The sequence below is a fragment of the Haliotis rubra genome, unplaced genomic scaffold, assembly GCF_003918875.1.
Source record: "Haliotis rubra isolate DU_JTF1 unplaced genomic scaffold, ASM391887v1 Scf18, whole genome shotgun sequence".
In the NCBI taxonomy this organism is placed as follows: domain Eukaryota; kingdom Metazoa; phylum Mollusca; class Gastropoda; order Lepetellida; family Haliotidae; genus Haliotis; species Haliotis rubra.
The window spans coordinates 3,445,560-3,470,277 of NW_025765780.1; the positions used below are offsets into that span (position 1 = coordinate 3,445,560).

At 40.6% G+C, this 24,718-nt stretch overlaps 1 protein-coding gene across 1 annotated transcript in view; it reads right to left on the minus strand.

Annotated features, from left to right (window-relative positions):
• Window positions 1-9: 9 nt before the first annotated feature.
• Window positions 10-24,718, minus strand: part of LOC124273381 (zinc finger protein GLI1-like) — a 208,838-nt gene continuing 184,129 nt past the window's right edge. Inside the window, exons 5-7 of the mRNA XM_046708649.1 lie at window positions 20,282-20,466; window positions 6,102-7,164; window positions 10-5,214 (exon numbers count right to left, since the gene is read on the minus strand). Coding sequence (XP_046564605.1) covers window positions 6,136-7,164; window positions 20,282-20,466 — 1,214 coding nt within the window. The 3' untranslated portion in view covers window positions 10-5,214; window positions 6,102-6,135. The remainder of the gene's footprint in view (window positions 5,215-6,101; window positions 7,165-20,281; window positions 20,467-24,718) is intronic.

The following is a 24,718-nucleotide window of genomic DNA, read 5'->3' on the forward strand; positions in this document are numbered from 1 at the left end:
TATTATTATATAAGGCAAAAAGAGTAGCTTGAAAGTGAAATAGTTTCTTTGTGATAATTTTCTCAAGGGGAATTCTCTTTCAACAGTTTATGAGAATAAATTTGATCCATCATTCACTGCCAATATTTGTCTGGAGAGAACAAATTCCCTGTGACACATTTGAAAATTAAGAATAAATTCAAATATTTTATTCAGAGTTAGCTCCCTTTGAAAATGGCTACTGCACGTTTGTGTGATAAATTTGAAGAGTTTTACAAATTTTCTTTCATTTCTTTGATTTTTGTTCTCTCTGTGATGTAGTCGGTAATCTCTGTTTACCATATGTGAATTTGAAAGAACAAATTTTCATTATGTCAAAGACACTCTTACATCAACGTGCATGCGTGATTATCTTTTTCACCGATATAATAAAATGTTTTTGCTCAGTGCAAGTGTGAAGGAGTACAGAAAGCAACATGGATGCCAGAAGGACAAATACAGTTTGGGATAATTTGTACCTGAATACAAACACTTCGCAAACAAGCCCACACACTGTGTAAGGCTCTACACCAGCTCAGCCAGACACGACCTAGTATCTGTAGACCATTGTTAATGTCCAAAGAGAAACATCAATCTGATCATAACAGTGAGTGAGGGAGTGAGTGAGTTGGGTTTTACGCTGCTTGTAGCAATTCCAGCAATTTCATGGCAGGGAGCACCAGAAATGGCCCTTCACACCCTTGTACCCATGTAGGGACATGAACCCAGGCCTTCGGTGTGACAATCGAACTTGACAACCACTGGGCTACCGAACCCCTTCTGAACATAATACATCAATGTCAATTTGTTATTATGAGTACTGCCTTCATGAAACTATATTGCCAAACTGAGAAACATGAACCATTTTGTCAGAACAATATAAGAGAGTGAGTGAGTGAATATGGTTTTATGCCGCTTTTAGCAATATTCCAGCAACATCACAGTGGGGGGACACCAGAAATGGGCTTCACACATTGTAACCATGTGGGGTACGGTGTGACAGAACAATTTGAACTAACAATACCCAATGGAATATTTACACAACAAGAACAATACAACAAAGCGTCGTTGATCACGTGATGCAGTTAAGGTCTTCGGAATATATCTTAACAACTTTATAAACAACATTTTCATTTTAATAATGCTTGTTGACTTTCCACGGCGAGTTTGCACTTCTTGTTTTGAACGCAATCCTGGTTTAAAATCTACAGAATTATCAATAAATATGACTATAAATGCAAAACATTGTCAGCAAGCTCATGAAGAGACTAGCGTCACTGTAAGCTGCATCGGAGTAAATAACTAGATATTCCTGTACATAACAATAATCATTATACTTCTGCCATATTCACTGCCATTGGCCCCTACATGTTAGAACTGTGGTCAGATAAAAGTGAAAATATTGAAAACAACAAAACATTTATGTACGTGGAAGGTTTCTGGATAACTTGAACATAGAGGCTTTTCATGTGTTGAAAGAAGGCTCAGCTTAGGATGAACAGGGTAGGAGGGTAGGTAGGAAGTAGGTAGATGGGGTAGGGACAGAATTAGAGGGTAGATAGGGTTAGGGGTGAACAGGTCAATGGGTAAGAGGGTAGACCATAAGGTATAGACAGGAGTAGGGAAAGAGTCGGGGGGGTAGAAAAGGACAGGGGTAGATAGGGTTTGGGATAGATACGGTTAGTGGGTAGACATGGGCAGGGGTAGGGATAATGAGATAGGGATAGATAAGGTTAGGGGTTGGTAAGGTAAGTGGATAGACAGGGGCAGGGGCAGATACGGTTAGTGGGTTGACAGGAGTATGGGTAGGGATAGAGAGTTAGTGAGTAGAAAGGGGCAGGGATAAGTAGGGTAAGGTGGTAGACAAGGTTAGGGGTAGGTGGTAGACAGGAATCCTGGGTAGATAGAGGTATGGGCAGGGAAAAGAGAAAAAAGTTTAAACACTTAAAAATATTGTTCAAAATAATATTGACACAAATGTGTGCTGTCGAGTTAAATTTAAACAGTAATTTCTGGTTAATATCTGTCTATGATTAAGTGAGTAAGTTAAAATACTTGCTGCCCAAAATGTATATATAGTTACATTGAGAAACATGGATCTATCGGGTGATTGTGTAGCATAATAATCAGATTGTTACATAAACACAGAACATAATCATACCACTTGTGAATAAACATATTTCTTGATTCAGCAAGATATTCCATGGATGCATTAACATGACGCCATTACTCAAGTCTCAATGGTGCAACCTCAAAATGATTGAAACAGACACAGATGAACTTACTCTATACTAACACGACACCTGATTAACGAGCACCCGGCACCACAAAAACCACCCATCGTTGCTTCAAGCAAAAGCTTTGTATAATATGCATTTGTGCACTGGGAAGCTTCCAAGCTAAAATAAAACATAAATATTGGTGCATATAATGCACTAGCGAGACCTTACATTGTCCCAAGAAACACCCCATGTAGGCTGATATCAAGTTATGAAATTTAATATCAAAGATTAAAAACATACGTCAGACATCGACATCCAACTTTACATAACACTTCCCCAGCGATACAAACATTTACTAGTTACTAGTTGAACTCAACAATAGATCTATTTCAAAATATGGGCTTGTAAAATGGGGGATTGACATAAAATGTGAATCCAGTTTGAAGATGAAAAAAATATTACGTTCTCTGCTATGCAGAGACACAAAACGTTTAATTCCATTAAATGGAAGAATGACATGCATTATGATTTTGTTAAATAGATTTTCTTGCTTGAAGCTATCAAAAAATCAGTATGAACATAAATAGCAAGTTATAATTAATTGGCAAGATAAACAACATTTTTTCAATGGACATGTTTTATAAAGCAGAGTCCATTTAAGTGTGAAGTCTGCCAAAACATGACAAGTAGTTTGAAAAATATAATCACATATATTGAATGAAATAGCATTCAGATAACACCGGAATTATTTTACCCTGTAGAAAGCAAAAAAAGTGACTATTCATGCAAAACAATGCAAGATTTTGATAAGAACACCGCAATAAAAAATTAAAAAACCCGATTACTACAATAAGTTGTCTGGTAACAGTAATTTTAAAATCCAGATATATTTTATGATGAAATGGCACATATCTATTCTTTGACCACTGAGAAAGCTACATACAAGCACGCACCACGTTTTTCTACCCTTATGATATATATATATACATCTTAACATCTGACCCTTACAGGGTAATCCCAGGTTAAACAAATAAATAAATATTTACAGTAAATGCATGAAAACGACACATCAAACAGATGATTTCATGGTGTATTAGATACACAAATCTTACAATATCAAATTGCCCACAGTCAGGTCTGGGCAAATGTTCGCTGAATCACCAAAATTCAAGATTCCATAACAGACATAATCTATTAATGTCACTTTTTTGACATTTCAGAAAAAAATATATAAAATTTATAAATGTACTTTTCAAGTACATATACTGAAAAAAGAAACAAAAAAATAGTCTCATTACAATATCCTTGGTAAGGGCCAGTCCGCTTTGCTTTTGGCTCCAAACCTGGATATGTATTTGAATTTAATTCAAGCTATAATTTCAAATCAAACATTCCAATCATTAGGTGTAGAGACTTTGCATCTGTAGAAAATTACAGCTATGAAAAAAATATAAAAAATTACAACGGAACATTTTGACATTAAATTCTTACACAATTTCTTCATAGTCTAGTGTGTAATAATAGCCTGAATGTCTCTAATTGGGTTATTTTTAATCACATATCTATACAAAGGTTGTTTTAAAAATGTCTCCTCTCCAAGAAAACATATTTTAGACTTAACAGAAACAAATCACCAACATAACAAGACAGTTCTCAAACAAAATCAAACAATAACAATCGGCTTGAGAATTCTAGGGGCCAGTGTGGGGAGAGTTATCTCCCCTGGACTGTGCAACAAGATTTGGTTTCTCAACAATCTCCATAGCTCAGGAGTGTACAAATTGACTTTCTCAATAGTTAATTCTGTAATAATACCAGTTTGGCACATAGTTTGAAAATAAAAAGTGTTTTTCGATCGCCTCACAAAATAAATTGATATATAATACATATTTCATCAGCAAGTTTCATTCAATGAATCAAAAAACGGTAATTAAATCTAAAACTAATTCCAGTATCTATGATCAGACTTCGCATCCCTGAAGGAAGTATTCATTTATAATGGTGGCACAGATGTTAAATTGGGGGACCATTATCTGTACAGGAGAAAAAAACTCTTGCAGACTTTTAATAAAACCGAATGTTTGGTTCTCAACCATTGCGTCCATAGTTCATACAGCTTCTCAGATAGAACCTAGGGCAGCCATGGCGTAGATATATTGCAGGAATTTACTTCCCCGTAGCCACAGACCCCACAGCATTTAGTTCATTGACATAATAATAATTTTGAAAATGACTTGCTCAGGAATTATAAATACACTTGTAGACCCAAAAAACATTGAAATGTTTTGAACTGGTACATATATTTACTATGGCCCCAAGTTGTGTTGGGATAGTCATGTACATGAAACAAGCTCCAAGATGGATGCCAGTTAGCACTGGCTGAGGTGTTACTAGATTGCATCATGCTGAGGGGCTTCCTAATCCAAAACCTTAGTCAGGGGCAGGTAACCCCAGTTGATTACAGAAAGACTACCATATTGTCAGAGGTCTCACTGGACAGAACACCCTATACGCTTATCACTTAAACAGACTTGACACAATTCTAATGACGAGATATTATACAAGTTTTTGTTGTGATAGATCAGAGGCTGTGACTTTGGAAGGAATGAACCTGGACACCATCACTGAGAGGATTAACTGCTGGCCACTGCCACACAGCTGCAGACTAAAACTGACCAATGGAAGGTCAGGTTGAGATTTGTAGTTTTGCTTCAATAAAATAATTGTCACTTTCCTTAAATTTCATTCACAGTGTCACCTCGACCTGTTTTTGATTGTTACTTTGGAAACGAATAAACACAGGTCTTAGTTCCTTCAGGGATCTGATCTGGGCGATGAAAATGTTTACATGGCAAGAAAAAAATATTTGAAGTCAACATCTTTGAAAAGATTCGATTATGTAGTTCCATCTATGTTTCAAATATAGAGAATCACTACCAGTCTGTTGCTGGCCCAGCATTCAGCTTCCATCAGTCTGGAACAGAATCATATAATTATAATAATAATCATAATATAGGAAGCGACAAAGATCCGATTTGGACCTGCATAATTTCTGAAATTAGTAAAACTCTTGAAAGGTGTCATGAAAGATATTGGATATCTTTGAATGAATGAGAACTGGACTTCATTCATGTCACCATGAGGATTGTATTGGAGGAAGGATAACAATATATGGATGAACAACTTCTCTTTTACAGTGAGAGTGACATTTCGGTGCAGGTTCTAACACCGTTATCAAGCAAGTGATGAAATGTTGCTCTTACTGTAATAAAGAGTGAGTGAGTGAGTGAGTGTAGTTTTACGCCACCTGTGGCAATATTCCAGCAATATCATGGCGGGGGACACCAGAAATGGGCTTCACACATTGTACCCATGTGGGGAATCGAACCCGGGTCTTCAGTGTGACGAGTGAACGCTTTAACTACGAGGCTACCCCACCGGCCCCCTGTAATAAAGAAGTTGTTCATGCAAATATTGTTTTCCTTCCTTGCAACTCGAATTTGTAAATACCTCTCAAAGAAGTTAAAACGAGGTTTGCTTTCCTGTCACTTAATGAGATGTTGGGACTAAATGATGTCTAGTGGTTCCTGGGAACATATTATGTTTATTATGAACTTACTTCATGGACTTTCTGGTAGAAGAATAGACTATTAACATGAAAAAATCAGTTAAATATGTACAAACATTTTGGGACAGATATCTACTGGTGTGGTGAGCAATTTGAAACAGAAAATATATTTTTCAAAATATATTTAGAATATAGAATATTTATCAAATAGGTCACATTTAATGTTCTGCATATAGATTCTGCAGCTATTCTGACCACTATTTCTAGTATCTACAGTTTTTCTTTCTGCTTACTCATACTGACCTTGACCTTGACCTTGGCCTATAGTCAGTTTCCCAGTGGAGAGAAGGACATGGAATCGTGGATCCTCTGTGGGGTGGTTGGCAAGGTCATGTGACTTGATGTCGGCAGAGACAACATGGGGGGCATGCGTGGCGACAGTGGCATCTGACTGTGGTAGGGTCTGCCCGTGTGCGTTGACACCGGCAGGCTCATTGGGTCCATGGGCAGGGAGATGTTGTTGACGTGAGCTGGATACGGGTTGCGGTCGGTCGGCAGGGTCATGTGTGGGTAGGGGCTGGACAGGGATCGATTAAGATCATGAACAGACTGGGAAAAAAGGCGGTCTGAATGATGGGAGATAGGTGAATGAGATGCTGATGGCGTTAACGGTGATGAATATGTCACTTCTGATTTGGGGGATGTCGTACAAACAGAGCTTTGGTATGAACTTGATGAAACAGAGGACTCCTGGATCCTCATGCCTTGACTGACGAGGTTCAGCCCACGGCTGCGTTCCAAGCCCAGCGATTGCAAGTTTCGACGGTCAAGCCCCAGGTGTGAACTGCTGCGGTTTAATAAATGAGCACTTGTTCTGTCCATGATTTGTGAGAGGGTGCCGCCTCGGTCCAACCCAATGTTGTGATTCAGATTCAAGCCCTGTCCTGGCGGCCTGTTGACAGAGGCGCTCACCACCTCCCCGGTGTCATCGAGTTCGATGAAACTCACGGATCCAGACCCCGACATGAGCTTTTCACTTCCGGGACTGTGTTTCTCAAGGCTTCGGGGTCCGTCGGATCCAGGACTCTGGACCATGCGATCATGACGTAGAGCATCTGCATGTCCAAGGCCCCCTAGACCGAGGAGCGGCGAATGTGGCGGTCCATCTAGGCGGGACCGCTCCTGAAGGCCGAGGGCAAGTGGGAAGGATCCCAGGCCTCTATCATGGTTTTGGTCGTGGGTAGGCACCATTGTTGGAGCGTTGTATAAATTTTCCGGTTTTGATTTCTTCTTTCGTTGTTTGAGGTTTGAATTAAGGTCGTCCGGACTCTCAATAGGCTTAATGTGTATATGCATCTGAAACAAAAGAAGTAAAAAACTCATTATACTTAACTCACGGACAACAGAGAACAGAGTTTTTACATCAATATCACAGGAACCTGAAATGACCAGGGTGCCGTTGTACAAAACCTTAGTATTAAGACTGTTGTAAGTCTCTGTTAAGGTATGGGCATTTGTAACACAAAGTATCTGAAATCCACCAACTGGGCTTATGTAGCAACTGGCCACATGAACATGCAAACAACAGCAGCCCTCTGAAAATAATAGCATAAAAAGTCCATTGCATGATTGTAGGATTTTGACAGTCATAAGCATGTGTTGAAGAATCACTACCAGAGAGTGCTGATGCCAGATGTTTGCAAAACTTGAACATATCCTCCCTCTCTAGTGGCACACGTCACAACACTGGTGGCACACATCACAACACTGGTGGCACACATCACAACACTGGTGGCACACGTCACAACACTGGTGGCACACGTCACAACACTGGTGGCACACATCACAACACTGGTGGCACACATCACAACACTGGTGGCACACATCACAACACTGGTGGCACACGTCACAACACTGGTGGCACACGTCACAACACTGGTGGCACACGTCACAACACTGGTGGCACACATCACAACACTGGTGGCACACGTCACAACACTGGTGGCACACGTCACAACACTGGTGGCACACGTCACAACACTGGTGGCACATCGCCACAACACTGGTGGCACACGCCACAACACTGGTGGCACACGTCCACAACACTGGTGGCACGTCACAACACTGGTGGCACAACACTGGTGGCACACATCACAACACTGGTGGCACACATCACAACACTGGTGGCACACATCACAACACTGGTGGCACATCCCACATCACAACACTGGTGGCACACATCACAACACTGGTGGCACACATCACAACACTGGTGGCACACATCACAACACTGGTGGCACACATCACAACACTGGTGGCACACATCACAACACTGGTGGTACACATCACAACACTGGTGGTACACATCACAACACTGGTGGCACACATCACAACACTGGTGGCACACATCACAACACTGGTGGCACACATCACAACACTGGTGGCACACATCACAACACTGGTGGCACACATCACAACACTGGTGGCACACATCACAACACTGGTGGCACACATCACAAATACATGCAAAGGCAAGTCAATGGTTTACCCAAAGAAAACATTTACATGTAAAAGTCAGCATAGGGAATTGTTTCGGACATTATTTTGGTCACTGATATTTCAGCTTATGAAATCTCCTCCTCATGTCTACTATGAAACTTTCTGAAAACATCACCAAGGCCTGAAGCAACTTCTGAGGCTCTTTGAAATCTTTATAGACAATCCATGCTTGACTTTGACTCAAAAGTTGTTAAACGTAGCTAACAATGCCTGGGGCTGCTGGAATATTGCTTGACATCAAGGGAAGGTTCACTACTGGAAAGTTGACGTCTTGCTTTCTGTCATACAGACTTTTGTGAACCCTAATGCAGAGTTATAAACATGAAACAGATGCTCTAACGGTCCCTTTTGTTCCACTGGATAAATCAGTTGCCAGGACTCAGTTCCTGATGAGTAGTGAACAAACCCAGATTATAGACATACCCAAACCAGAATTTAAACCAGAGACCATATAATGATTTTATTTTTATAATATGGTCTCTGGTGAAACCTAGTGACCAAATCTCCTTGATTTTGTCAATCTGAGCAGAACCTCTGACCCATATGTATGAAGAAAACCATTAGTAATGAGAGGGCCCAAATACAACTCATGTAATGAGAGGGCCCAACTACAATCCATGTAATAAGAGGGCCCAACTACAAGCCACGTGATGAGAAAGCCCAACTGGAACCCACGTAATGAGAGGGCCCAAATACAACTCATGTAATGAGAGGGCCCAACTACAATCCATGTAATAAGAGGGCCCAACTACAAGCCACGTAATGAGAGAGCCCAACTGGAACCCACGTGATGAGAGGGCCCAACACATGTAAGCAGAAAGCCCAACTGGAACCCACGTAATGAGAGGGCCCAACTGGAACCCACATAATGAGAGAGCCCAACTGGAACCCACGTAATGAGAGGGCCCAACACATGTAAGCAGAAGGCCCAACTGGAACCCACGTAATGAGAGGGCCCAACTGGAACCCACATAATGAGAGAGCCCAACTGGAACCCACGTAATGAGAGGGCCCAACACATGTAAGCAGAAGGCCCAACTGGAACCCACATAATGAGAGGGCCCAACTGGAACCCACATAATGAGAGGGCCCAACTGGAACCCACGTAATGAGAGGGCCCAACTGGAACCCACGTAATGAGAGGGCCCAACTGGAACCGATGTAAGGAAAGGGCTCAATTGGAACCCATGTAAGCAGCAGGCCCAACTGGAGCCCACGTGAGGAGAGGGCCCAACTGGAACTCACGTAATGAGGGGGCCCAACTGGAACCCATGTGAGGAGAGGGCCCAACTGGAATCCACGTAATTAGAGGGACCAACTGGAACCCACCTAAGGAGAGGGCCCCATTACTCTCATAATGAGAGGGCCAAACTACAACTCACGTAAGGAGAGGGCCCAACTGGAACCCACGTATGGAGAGGGCCCAACTGGAACCCACGCAAGGAGAGGGCCCAACTGGAACCCACGTAATTAGAGGGCCCAATTGGAATCCACGTACGGAGAGGGCCCAACTGGAACCCATGTGAGGAGAGGGCCCAACTGGAACCCACAGAGATTGCCTGAATGTCTTATTCCCCCATGTCACTAAGACATCTTAACAAGGAACACAAGACTATCGTTTCAGATAAACATGCTCTCTATTGATCAAGACGCACATGCATGGCACAGAGAAGACTACTACATATGATCTTCCATGTCCGCATCATCGTCTCAGTACACTACCTTCATTGTTAAACATGAAAAGGTGAGGTTATTGCTTCTTCTTTAATAAAGACTAATGGAAGTTTCAATATCCAATAGATTTATTAACCTACAACTGCCTCAACTTTAATGTCTCAGATAAAATGTGCTTCATTTAATTACTGATCCATATGGGCTTTTCTCTCAGTGGATGAGATTAGATTTTAAAAATCTATATCTATTTTTTTTTTATTGCCAATATTTTTTTTATTGTTACTGGTACTGAATGACTTGGTTTAATACCATATTGAACAATATTTCATGGCATGTTGATTAATGAGGGAGAAAAGGCAGAGTGAGTGAGTGAGTGAGTGAGTGAGTGAGTGAGTGAGTGAGTGAGTGAGTGAGTGACTTTGGTGTTTTGCCGCTTTTAGCAATATTCCAGCAATATGACGTCCGGGGACACCAGAAATGGGCTTCACACACTGTATCCATGTGGGGAATCGAACCCGGGTCCTCGGTGTGATGAGCGAACGCTTTAACCACTGGGCTACCCCACCGCCCCAGAACAAGGTAGAAGTGATGCAGGGCCCGTTCCTCTAAGCGATCGTAACCCTAAGATGATCATAACTCCCATACTTTAACATAGACTTACGACAGTCATAGCGCTACGATTGCTTTGAGAAAGGGGCCCCAGTCATGACAATTTATCAGTTTTGCAAAGCAGATCCTGGCATGACTAAGGGAAGCAACTCTACAGAGCAAATTGCTCCACATTAGACCACTAGAAGTCAAGTATAGTATGATATGACTTTGGCAAAATTTAAGCAATTTTTTTGTTTACATATGTATACTTTTTAAGAAAGAAATTACTGGTCAGTGGATGGAAGAAGCTTGTTTTGCAATTTAATTATTGGGATATTTAATGCAAATTGTGTTTGGTAAACAAGTTTGTATTTGTCTTATTAGAATAGTTATTTTAAGAGGTCTCCCCCCTACAAATATTCGTTCTCAAAACATATGTTTCATACAAAGGCAAATAGGCATGACTGACTGACTGAGTTTGGTTTTACGCCGTTTTTAGCAATATTCCAGCAATATCACGGCAGGGGACACCAGAAATGGGCTTCACTCATTGTACCCATGTGGGGATTCGAACCCGGGTCTTCGGCGTGACAAATAGGCATGAAACTATGGTCCAACTTATTCAGCTGTTGTTCTGTTACTATACATAATTATTGCAAACATAACCAATGTTTGTTTTCATTATATTCTCATCAGCAATTGTATAAAATTGTCAAAAAGATTTCAGTTGAAAAAGTAGTTGTCCATTTTATTTTTTTGTTCAAATCTGATTGAAAACTAATGCTACCGGATGCTTTTTCAAATTGAATCTTTGAAACTTAATGACACATTATCTACAATTACCACAAACTACTCATGGAAAATGTAGTTCCAATGGTGTTGCACGGAAACATAATCTCTTTAAAGTATGCACAAAACAGCTGCAAAATAGATGACAACATTAGGGTCTTAAAGATTTTAGATATTGCAAAAAATATAAAACCATTAAAATTTTCAAATTCTGAGCAATGAAAACCTGATTTTAGTGCAGTGCAAAATTTACAGCTGGAAACCATTCACACAACTTTCATCGGCATTCTCCTTGTTACCAGTGCATCTGGTGGTACAACAATGTCTTTATAACTTATACACTGGCCATATAACTTATACACTGGCCAAGAAATGTGTGGAAGTGTCATGGGGTACTGAGGCTCACTAGATAGAGTGAGTGAGTGAGTGGGAGAGAGAGAGAGAGGAAAGAGAGAGGTGGGTGGGTGGGGGAGAGAAAATGAGTGAGTGAGTGTATTGAGTTTAAAACATTGCTGTGAGCAGTATGCCAGTTATACCACAGCCAGCAGTTTAATGTGGAAAGAAAACCTGAGATGAAGCAGGTCTTACACCTTAACCTCTTTGATAAAACCACAAGCGCCAACATGGCGCTGACAAACATAAAAGCATCACCAGGAGAAAAACATGATTTGAACCATCAACTGGAAGTTTCTTGGGACACAACTGAGCTAATGGAAGCAGAGTTACGTGATTGTAAGATCAAGGTTTTACAGTTGAATTGTACAGCCTTTTAATATGTATATGATATTAATTTTCATTGGTCAAAAGTCACCATATTTTTCAGATAATAATTCCATTGTAAAGATCTATCCTTGTCAATATGATTATGATACATGCCAGTATAATTATTAGCATTGTAACCACTGGTTCCCACAGTGCAAGCAGAGCAGCTGATGAAAGGCTGTATGGTTACTTAAGTCGTGCACAGGCTGGTTTAGTTTTCTTTCTGGTATTGCTTGCATTTTGACAGTTCATGAGTTAGTTAAAACACGCATCAGTTTTGGCTGAAAATGTAAACCCAGGGTGTTTTGTTTTATCCATAACTCAAAAAGCACATGAAATGATTGCTCATGACTTCTTTCAACAAGACGAAAATTTCCTTCTATCTTGTGTTACTTGTATCGGGGTATTTTACACTTGTCTCTGGTAACATATGTGCCGGTCGAGGATAATTGCGTGAGTGAGGGAGTAAGGTTTTACTCAACTTTCAGCAATATTCCAGCAATATCACAGTGGGGACACCAGATATGGGCTTCACACATTGTACCCACGTGGGGAATCAAACCTGGGTGTTTTGCTAGACAAGCAAACACTTTCCTCACTAGGCTACCCCACCTGCACGTTGTCTTGGTCTCAGTAGTTTCGTATTCTTTCTGGTATTTCCTGAACGTAGATAAGTTAGTTAAAACACTCATCAGTATGGGTTGAAAATGTAAAAGTTCTGAGTTATGCTTCATCTGTAACTCAGAAAATGCTCGCAACTTCTGTCAACAAGACCAAAAGTCCCTTGGATCTTTTTGGTCAGTGAATCTTACGCCCATCTCTGGTCCCATACCTGCTGGTCGAGGATAAACCCTTACAACAATGTGAACTTTTCAGGCAGGATGATAAACACTTACAACAATATGAACCCTTTAGGCATGATTATAAACCTACTGCCATTTTTTGTCTGCCATTTTGTATGTATCTTGCTATCATGTGAGAGTTTACGTTCACCTGAAACCTGCACATGAACTGATTGCCTCATGACTCGAGTTCAGATGAGCAAAAAGCGGAATGAAAGCAAACCGATCTCTCTACCTTTTCCTTCTATCCTCTGGCAAAAACCCTGAACAAGGAATTAACATTTTATATTACGTAATGAGTCTTGCCATGTTATTTTACTCCCTGTATAAGGAACATGTATTGATTATTCTCAGAAAGACATTGTGTTTGGCAGAGTAAAGAGTTTTTCTTTACATCAGTAGCCAATAGTTCGAGGACAAAGGACCAGTAGCCACTAGGGCTTCAACGAGTCCATGTTCTTGGACTCGAGTACTCGAGGGGTGAGACTCGACTCGGACCCGAGTACTCGAAATTCATACCTTTCAAGCAAACAATAGCGTAACTTGCATGACATGTGTTCCGATCAGACAAATGAACACTTACTTCATTCCGACTTCATATCATTATGTGACTAACATTTCCCACTGGTCAGAATCAGTATTTGGATGTTTACTTGACACTTGTTTCTTTCATCGTACTTCTTGTACTGCCTGCAAAACGCAGTGATATACCGCACAGGCGGCATTTGGTTATTTTTCTCTTTTCTCTATCCAGATCAAGATACGACCATATATTTTTGATATTTTTATCTTTATCCATGTCTATCAATTATCAAGATAGTTACCTTATCCTTTTAAGAAGTAAAATCATTTTAAGAAGTGAAAAACGATGTATAATATTTACTCTCATCTGCAGAGACTTGTAACACCTAATACCATACAGCCACACCTTGTGAGGAGTAAACTATTTAATATAGGTCTTAATAAAAACATTATCATTATCAGATGGGTTAAAGAATTCAGGGTGCATAGAACTCAGTATGTCAGTGTAAATGGCTACCAATCTTCTTTTCTCTCAACCTCTACTGCAAAACCAAATAGGTGTGTTCCTTCATCCGTACTCTTCGTTTTGTATACCAATGACTGTTACTTGTCGATATATGACGTGTTTACTGTGAAATTCGCAGATGACGCCACTGTTACTGGCCTAATTTCCGATTCAGGGCCTAGATTTTCGAAGCTCTCTTAGCGATAAGATAGCCGTAAGTGCCATACATTAACATTAACTTACGACTATCTTAGCGCTAAGAGAGCTTCGAAAATCTAGGCCCTGAACATTATTATCGTCAAGGCATTGACAAAACCGTAATGACAGTTTTTTATCAAACCTTTATTTAAAGTGTGTTGACCTACAAGTTTCTATGCTGGTATGGGGATCTGTCTCATTGCAACTAAAACAAGCTTTTCAAAATTGTTAATACTGCTTGCAAAATTTCTGGGGTGTCTTTCAAGTATATTCACTTTATCTATGAGCGCCAGATTGTCACAAAGGCAGCAAAAATTAGATTTGATAGTTGACATATTTGATCCATTTTGAACTACTTCCTTCTGGACGCTGCTGTCGATTACCTTCCCTCAAAACAGAGCTCGACAGTCTTTCATACCATCAAGTACTAGTATTCGTGAATGCAACAAATATTTTGAATCACCATCACGTGATTACAACTAGAATTATTCAGCCTCTTTACCTATGTGGTTAATTGAATTATAACATGTCAGTTTTATTGTGTAAAAAGCATTCGTTTTGTGCATGTAATTACTGTGTATATTTTTGTGAATTGTGTATATATTCATATTGAGACAGTTTGGATGTATAAGAATTTCCTCCGGGATAATAACGTTATATCTTATCTTAATATTTGACGTTAACGGCCGCTCATGCTCAGCACATGGCAGACAGTCTGTCAACGTCAATAATTCGAGTTATCTCCCCTTTTCGAGTCCTCGAGTCCTTGAAAATGGACTCGAGTCCAGCTAAACCCGACTCGTCCTCGAGTACTCGAGTACCCGTGGAAGCCCTAGTAGCCACCTGCTTTCTTCACAAACAAAAGTCTAAGGGTGATAATTATATAAAATTGGTTGAGTACGATGAACCATATTTTACATAGATATGGAAAGGTGTATTCTTGTATATCTTGTATATCTTGTATATCTTGTATATCTTGTATCTTGCCCTCCAAGTCACATACGGTGACTCAGTTTGTCATGCATTTGCCTCCCATCAGTTGTTTCCAGGTTTGTCAGCACAATACTCAGTATGTGGGTTTCAAAAGTGGTAAAATCTGTGAAGATCCAGGTTAGAATTGATCTTCAGTAACCCGTGCTTGTCGTAAGATGCCACTAACTGGATCGGGTGGTCAGGCTCGCTGACTAGGTGGACACAGGTCATCAGTTCCCAATTAATTCGATTGATGCTCATGATGTTGATCACTGGATTGTCTGGTCCAAACTTGATTATTTACATATTGAAAACATTTTTGTAAAATAACAATGAGGATATTTATGCATGTACAATAGAACATTATTTAGATTTTCACTCGCCAGCCTCACGACAATGATTGATGATTTCGTGTCCCCAAATACCTCTGGATGATGATCTCTAGGTGTCACCTTCTTTCACTACTTGATGAAAAAAGACAATTTACACAAACATGCATGGTTCCTTTGAACTGTTTCCAGAGACAGTTATCACAGAGTTTGTTTGTTCGTAGATTAACGCCACACCTAACAATGTTCCAGTCCGTAAATTGGTCCAAAGCAACCACTGTTTATATAACAGTTGAGATTCCAATATCAAACTTGTACAAAGCAACCGATAGTAAAATATGACTGTATGGATTCTGGATTCCACACCTAACAATGTTCCAGCTGTAAAGGTTCCAGCGGTCTGTCAAGAATCAAGCCTGGACCAGACAATCCAGTGACTAACAGCATTAGCATTGATCAACTTATGACAAACATGGGTTACTGAAGACCAATTCTAACCTGGCTCTTTATGGGTAAGGTATCACACAGTGCGTGAATGAGTGAGTGAGAGGGTGAGTGAGTGAGTGAGTGAGTGAGTTGAGATAAATGCTGCCTTGAACAGTATCCCACTTACATCAAGGGAGAATTTAATGTGTTTACCATGAAACCCATTCACACAGGGTGGGATTCTAACCGATAATCTGGCATGTCCAAGTGACGCAACTCTGAGCCTTAGACAACTTGGCCAACCATGCTCCCAGCAATGTAACGGAAACTCCTTCAACAGTTTGTTGAAACAATACAAAATATCTAAACTAAAATGAAAATAACCAGAATAAATCAATTATCATGACCATTTTTCATGCCAATAAGTGTCCATTTATGGCATTAACTTTCAATTAGAGTCCCATGTGAGATAAAAATCTTAAGCTTGAGTAAATAATGTTCCAAATAGTATTCCAAGTGCATCTACTCAAAAAGAATCTGCAAGCAGATGGCATCTGCTCTCAAGGCGATTTGTCTTCATAAGAGGAAAATGGCCAATAGCGATGCAACATTTACATAACTAGCCATAAATATCATGATAAATCAATATATCAAATTTATTTTCTTGAAAATCATTTCTTCCTTATGTGCCTGTGACAAGCACATTATCAGTTCATCAATCAAGCTGTACTGCCGGGTAGGCTACTGATGTCAGGCTTCCAGCAGAGGGGCCATCGTTGGGATATCCTGGCCAGGGAAAGGTTCCCCAAGTCAGTGTTGGCATTTATCCAGAAAGACTATCCACCTCCTACTGTTAGTCCAGAATCTTTTTCAGATCCAACATTGTTTACTATGTTCAGAGGTGGGGGTGGGGTATTGGATGGGTCAGTGAGTGTGACAGAGTGAATGTGACAGTGATTGAGTGATTGATTGAGTGATTGATTGAGTGTGTGTGTGTGTGATTGAGACAGAGTGAAGGTGACAGAGTGATTGAGTGAGTGTGTGATTGAGTGAGACAGAGTGAATGTGACACAGTGATTGAGTGTGAGTGATTGAGTGAGACAGAGTGATTGAGTGAGCGAGTGATTGAGTGTGTGATTGATTGAGTGAGTGACTGAGTGAGTGTGTGATTGAGTGAGACAGAGTGATTGAGTGTGTGATTGAGTGAGACAGAGTGAATGTGACAGTGATTGAGTAAGTGTGTGATTGAGTGAGACAGTGAATGTGACAGTGATTGAGTGAGTGTGTGATTGAGTGAGACAGTGAATGTGACAGAGTGATTGAGTGTGTGAGTGAGACAGAGTGAATGAGACAGAGTGATTGTGACAGTGATTGAGTGATTGAATGTGAGTGAGTGAATGTGAGTGAGTGAATATGAGTGAGTGAGTGAATGTGAGTGAGTGAGTGTGTCAGTGAATGTGAGTGAGTGAGTGCTGAACAAAATCACACAAGGATCACCAGAAATGAACTTCACACACTGTACAAATAAGAGAAAACTGACTTGGGAATTAGTGATGAGTGAGGTATTTCCACACAAGGCTACCTAACAATTTCAATTTATCGTTAAATATCAAGCAACTAAATACAAAGGATAAACAAGACTACAGATGTTCAGCACTCAACCATCCATCCATTGTCCTTGAGCTCCTAGAACACACCCAACCACTGACCCCTACATCCATCCACTTATCCATTGGTCCCTCTATCTATTTATCCATCCATAGAACATACCCATCGACCCCTCATCCATTTATCCATCCATAGAACATACCCATCGACCCCTCATCCATTTATCCATCCATAGAACATACCCATCGACCCCTCATCCATTTATCCATCCACAGAACATACCCATCATCCCCTCATCCATTTATCCATCCATAGAACATACCCATCGACCCCTCATCCATTTATCCAGCTAGCCAGTAAGACCTCCATCCATCCACCTTTTGTTCTGGAGCCCATAAAACATACCCACCTTTACCTCCATCCATCCACCGATTGTTCTGGAGCCCATAAAACATAACCACCCACCCCTCCACCCTTTCAAACCCCCTTCCTTCATCCATACTTCAGCATATTCTTGATACCTGTAATGCTTGCTGTTAACATCTTCTACTATAACCAAGCCTGAACTTCAAACCATTTAATTTGTTATTTCAACAAACATTCTCTCAACTGAAGCTGATACTGGCCGAGGGCAGTAATTACACTGAATACAGTACGGAAATATGTTAAACCTGAGGCAGGTTGTCAAGAAAACAGTGCTTTCACTGTGCATTCACCACCTGTAATTACTACACAACAGCCTTCTCATTAACACAGCCGATATGAATGAGAAATACCACCCCATTGGTCCTTAGGTGAGGTGAGGTGAAATTGGGTTTAACGTCCTGCTTGAGAATATTTCGCTCATATGTGCATGCGTGTGTATGTGTAAGTGCGGCTGCTTGCACTAGCCCAAACTGAAGCTGGTTTTATAGTGCTAGCCCACTGAGATACAATGCCACAGTGAAGCATGAATACCCCTCTCAGACACATTATACTGACTCCGAGCCGACCAGTCCTTGTACCCATTAATGCCGAGCGCCAGGCAGGGAGCAACAAGTACCATATTTTAACGTCTTCTGGTATGACGCGGTCGGGGATCGAAACCCGTGACCTTCCGCTCTCCGGGTGGACGCTCTAACCACTACACCACGGAGGCAGTTTATCTGTCCTGAGACCCACAATGCTAACCTCATGGAGCATGGGCACAAGTAACCCAGTTGCTAGCCTTGCTCCAAGGCTGTACTAAGTGCTAAGCCCATGCATGTATAGTAATTCTATCCTTTAAAGAGACAAGTCGTGTCCCCAAATACCTCTGGATGATGATCTCTAGGTGTCACCTTCTTTCACTACTTGATGAAAAAGACAATTTACACAAACATGCATGGTTCCTTTGAACTGTTTCCAGAGACAGTTATCACACAGTTTGTTTGTTTGTAGATTAACGCCACACCTAACAATGTTCCAGTCCGTAAATTGGTCCAAAGCAACCACTGTTTATATAACAGTTGAGATTCCAATATCAAACTTGTACAAAGCAACCGATAGTAAAATATGACTGTGTGGATTCTGGGCTATGGCAGCAGCCGGTGTTATCATACTGTAAGATTCAAAGTTAGAACAGGTCGTAAATGCCCACTAATCCCAGCTAAAACTGAGGATCATGCAAGATGACTCAAGAACCCAGTTGCAGATGCCACTTCAACACAGTAAACCAAAAAGCTATAATATCTGACACGTTTCTAGGCAGCTCTCGTTACACCTGCTTCCATACTACATCCATCCATGCTTTAGAACTGAATCTCCTGAGAAGTCTATTATTTATAGCCTTGTAAACAGTCATATCATCATCTATGGAGGGTTATCTGATCACTTCCTTTTGAAAAATATTTCAGTTTGTACCATTACTTCAACTGGTAAATTCTGCGCTGTAGAATCGGCACCTGTACTTACAGTCTCTGCCACAGAATTACTTATCTTTGGAGGGTTGTTTGATAAATTCTTCCTTAAAAATAGTGCAGTTTTCATCATTCGTTTTGCACCAGTCAAAGTAAGTAATTAATCATAAACTAGAGAAGTACTTGTTTTTTACCCGTAACTGCTTTTCAGATATTGTAAGATAGTTGGCCTATTTACCATGTATTTACCTATTCACCATATATTCCAAAAGAGTATCATTATGATGCATTCTTGTCTGAAGCACTCAGTTTATAAGATAATAATAATAATAACGATTTATACAGCGCCTGTTTCCACACACTTGGGCACGCTGACAGCACATTATTACCCTGGATAACCCAAGCTGCTTGGTGGTGCTAGAAGGTTATACTCATGTGACTTATCTCACCGGGTACTCATTTTCTGCTGGGTGAACAGAGGCAATTTTGAACAAACTCACTTGCCTAAGGTGAGACCCTCAGGAATCAAGCTGCCACACACGGTCACCCATCCAAGGACTCTGCGCCCAATGTTGTTTAACTTCAACTGATTTGATCTTGTTATTCTACCTCCAACACAGTGGGGTTCTACCCAACAAGAATCAGTTTTCCATTTACAGATACACAATCTACTAAACGATGACAAGTGAAACATAAAATTCTCACTCCCCAGCAATTTTTTTTGTGATAAAAGTCAGAAGATGCAAGCAGCATACAGAGATGGACTCGACTTAATTCGTAACAACAATGGCTGCTTCTTGTTCAGGATTGACCAATCACCTTGAGTGTGTGTGACTTGAGGCTGCTCTCGTTGGTGTAGCTGCGATGGCAGATGACGCATTTGAACTGCTTGTTTGTCGCTTTCTTCACCTGGTCGTCATGGTTTCGTAGATGATGTTGGAGGTTGGACAACTGGGCAAACGCTCGGTCGCACCCATCTTGGTTACATCGATATGGTTTTTCTCCTGAAAACAAGACCACATTCATTAAATGTGTACCGAATATATAGAAAGGTCATTAGAAGTACAACAGAATCATCTCCCTCAAACTGAAATTGCCTTAGTTATATCAATATGGTATTTCTCCTGAAAAGAAAAACAAGATTCATTAATCATGTACCAAATATAGAGAAATGTCAGTAGAAGCGCAATGAAACAGAGTCCAGAACCCAAATTTGCTGGCCATTCAATCAGACCAGTGAGATCCATGCACACCAATTACTACATGACATTCTGTCAGACATCAGTTTTCTGATACGTTGTTTCAAAACGTATCTTCCTTCTTTGTTGGTGTTGGTTGGTTGCCTACTGCAGCACTTACCAATATTCCAGCTATATGGTGGCGGTCTGTAAATAATCAAGTCTGGACCAGACAATACAGTGATCTACAGCATGATAATCGATCTACGCAATTGGGATATGATGACATGTGTCAACCAAGACAGTGCGTCTGACCAACCAAGCCCATATCTAACAAGCATTAGCAATAGTTATCTGAAAGTCGTGAGTATTGTTTTAGTATAGACTGACTGACTGAGCTGGGTTTTTTACGCCGCTTTTAGAAATATTCCAGCAACATCACGGCGGGGGACACCAGAAATGGGCTTCACACATTGTGCCCATGTGGGGATTCGAACCCGGGTCTTCGGCGTGACGAGCCAATGCTTTAACCATTAGGCTACCCCTACGCCCCTTTTAGTATAGAATCAACATGCATTTTGTCTATAGTCACAATCAAAGTGGCGCAACAATAACACAACAGACTTTGTTACCTGTTGATGAATGCGATGATGAGCATGAGAACAAGATACGAGAATATTTATTAAAACTCAAACACCATAAAGTTTTGCTGCAGAGTTAAGTATTTCAACTGAAGCATGAATCATGCATCCATTAAAGTACAAAGAGGAAAGTATTCCTAATTTGACCTCAGGTCATCGCCATGGAGTAGCCAATCAGGGACCAGGAATTGGCTTTCACGCCTGTTTGATACCAGGTGTGTATGTAGATCTATTTCAACATTGATAGTAATCAGTTTTTCATTTGTTGCATGTTTTCATTTGTTGCATGGTTCTCCCATCTGTTGCCACATACACGTTTCGTCGTCAAGTTCACAGCTTGGTGGAAAGTATCAGCTATTCGTCACACCCTACACCACACTACTGCAGTTGGGTATCTAGAGACATATCATAATCTATATATCCATCGACGCAATAATCTTGATTTCTGGGTATTTACACAGGCTGAGGTTTGACTGGGCAGTACAAGCAATGGGATCAATATTGGAGTTATAACATGGTTTTGTTGACTTCATGTGGGACTATTTCAGTTATAACATGGCTTGTTTGCTTCATGTGGGACTATTTAAATTATAACATGGCTTGCTGACTTCATCCGAGAGTATTTCAGTTATAACATACCTTGCTGATTTCATGTGAGAGTATTTCAGTTACAACATGGCTTGTTTGCTTCATGTAAGAGTATTTCAGTTATAACTTGGCTTGTTTGCGTCATGTTGGAGTGTCTGAGGTATAACATGGCTTGTCAGATTCACGTGAGAGTATCTCAGTTATAACATGGATTTGTTAACTTCATGTGGGACTATTTCAGCTTCAACATGGCTTGTTTGCTTCATGTGTGAGTGTTTAAGCTATAACATGGCTTGTCAGATTCACGTGAGGGTATTTCAGTTATAACATGGCTTGTTTGCTTCATGTGGGAGCGTTTCAGTTATAACATGCTTGTGTGCTTCATGTGGGGTAGTTTAGTTATAACATGGCTTGTTTGCTTCATGTGGGAGTATGTCAGTTATAACATGGCTTGTTTGCTTCATGTGGGATTAGTTCATTTATAACATGGCTTGTTTGCTTCACATGGGAGTGTTTCAGTTATAACATGCTTATGTGCTTCATGTGGGGTAGTTCATTTATAACATGGCTTGTTTGCTTCATGTTAGAGTATTTCAGTTATAACATGGCTGGTTTGCTTCATGTGGGAGTATTTCAGTTATAACATGGCTTCTTTGCTTCATGTGAGAGTATTTCAGTTATAACATTGCTGGTTTGCTTCATGTGGGGTAGTTCATTTATAACATGGCTTGTTTGCTTCATGTTAGAGTATTTCAGTTATAACATGGCTGGTTTGCTTCATGTGGGAGTATTTCAGTTATAACATGGCTTCTTTGCTTCATGTGAGAGTATTTCAGTTATAACATTGCTTGTCAGCTTCATGTGAGAGTATTCAGTTATAACATGGCTTGTCAGCTTCATGTGAGAGTATTTCAGTTATAAAATTCTTACCAGTGAGTTCTGGCATCAGAAACCATGTGGCCAAGTCTAGCAGCTCAGACTATGGTATTGTATGACACTAGTGACAGAGTCCAAAACATTGCAGCTATCAGAGGTGATTGCCACCTACTGAAAGGTCAACAGCAGGTTGTGGGGCCCGTACCAGGTACTGTTACAACAGTAATTGTGCCATTTAGCATCCTTCTTTGAGATATTTCAAGACAACACTGTTGGAAATTATAGCAAAGTTATCTAATTTTCCAGATGAAAGTGGGTGGGTTTGGACTTTTCTTTGATTGCTCTGTTTGAAAACAAATTTGTGTTGTGACCTATTTCCTGTTTCCCTGACAATCAGCATGTGTGATTGGTGGGTCCCTCCTTGTGCCATTGCTTTGGCTTTCCTTCTGACAACTGAAGCCTCACAGGACATGGCACTATCAATTCCATTAACACAACCTTGAAGTTGTTCTGATCAAGTTCTGGAAACTAGAAATGAAAAGGTCAACATTGTGTGATGACCAATGGTTTTCTTCAAGGAGACAACGTTGCCATGGACACAGAACATGTTTGTTCTACACCCTTATACAGATATTCTTTGACATGCAGGGCAGGGCAGGGCAGGGCAGGGCAGGGCAGGGCAGGGCAGGGCAGGGCAGGGCAGGGCAGGGCAGGGCAGGGCAGGGCAGGGGCAGGGCAGGGCAGGGCAGGGCAGGGCAGGGCAGGGCAGGGCAGGGCAGGGCCTTATACCGAAAATCTTGATTATATGAAATCTTGACAATGACAGGGCCTTATACAGAGTCGCAATACTGACTGACTGAGTTTTAGTTTTACGCAATATTCCAGCAATATCACGGCGGGGGACACCAGAAATGGGCTTAACACATTGTGCCCATGTGGGGAATCGAACCCGGGTCTTCGGCGTGACGAGCCAACGCTTTAACCACTAGGCTACCGCCCCAGAGTCGCAATACAGACAGGGCAGGGCATTAAACAGAGTATCGGTGACAGAGCAGGGCATTATACAAAATCTTGATTATATTGAATCTTGACAGTGACAGGGCCTTATAAGTCGTAATACAGACAGAGCAGAGTATTAAACAGAGTATTGATGACAGATCAGAGCATTATACAAAATCTTGATTATGACAGAACAGAGCATTATACAGAGTCTTGATGACGACTCAGCATTATAGAGAGTCTTGATGATGACAGGGCATTATACAGAGATTCATGATAAAATCAGGGCATTACACAGGGCATTTTACTAGGTCTTAATACAGACAGCATTGGGCATTCACTACTTTAAAATGTTTGAATATTCAAAACAGTAAGCTGATTTTACACTCCTGTGAGACTGGGTTTACGCTTGTCACTGATGTAGAAGTTAGTGGTTTATTGTATAATGCCCATGTAATCTCATCACAGACCATTCAAACCAACGACATTATGTTCAAATCCAGTGATATCAAAGAAGATCAATTGAGCTCCCCAACAGTGCAATAACCATGATGGATTACTTCCAGTGATCAAAGCTGCAAACATAAACCCAACATCAACTAGAATTGATGGCACGGCCATTTTCTGCTTCTTAAAATTGACGACAATATTACTGCAATCAAGTCTTTACTTACGATAACAAAATACCACTGAAATAAGTTATGTGGCTTTAATTTGTCGCAAGAACAGAATAAATGAGAAACAAAAAGATATGTTATTTTGTTGGAATTTATTGAGAATCTCTGGACATCAAATTTGGATGTAAATCCTTGTAACTGCCATCCTGCTCACTAACTTACTGTAAGTTTATCAAATACTGTACAATATTAACACAAATTTAGAAAATGGTCAAACGTAACACGTTATGTTTGAGATTATACTTTGTCAGTAAGGTACACATTCTAGTATATTCTGCGGAAAATATCCATAGAGGA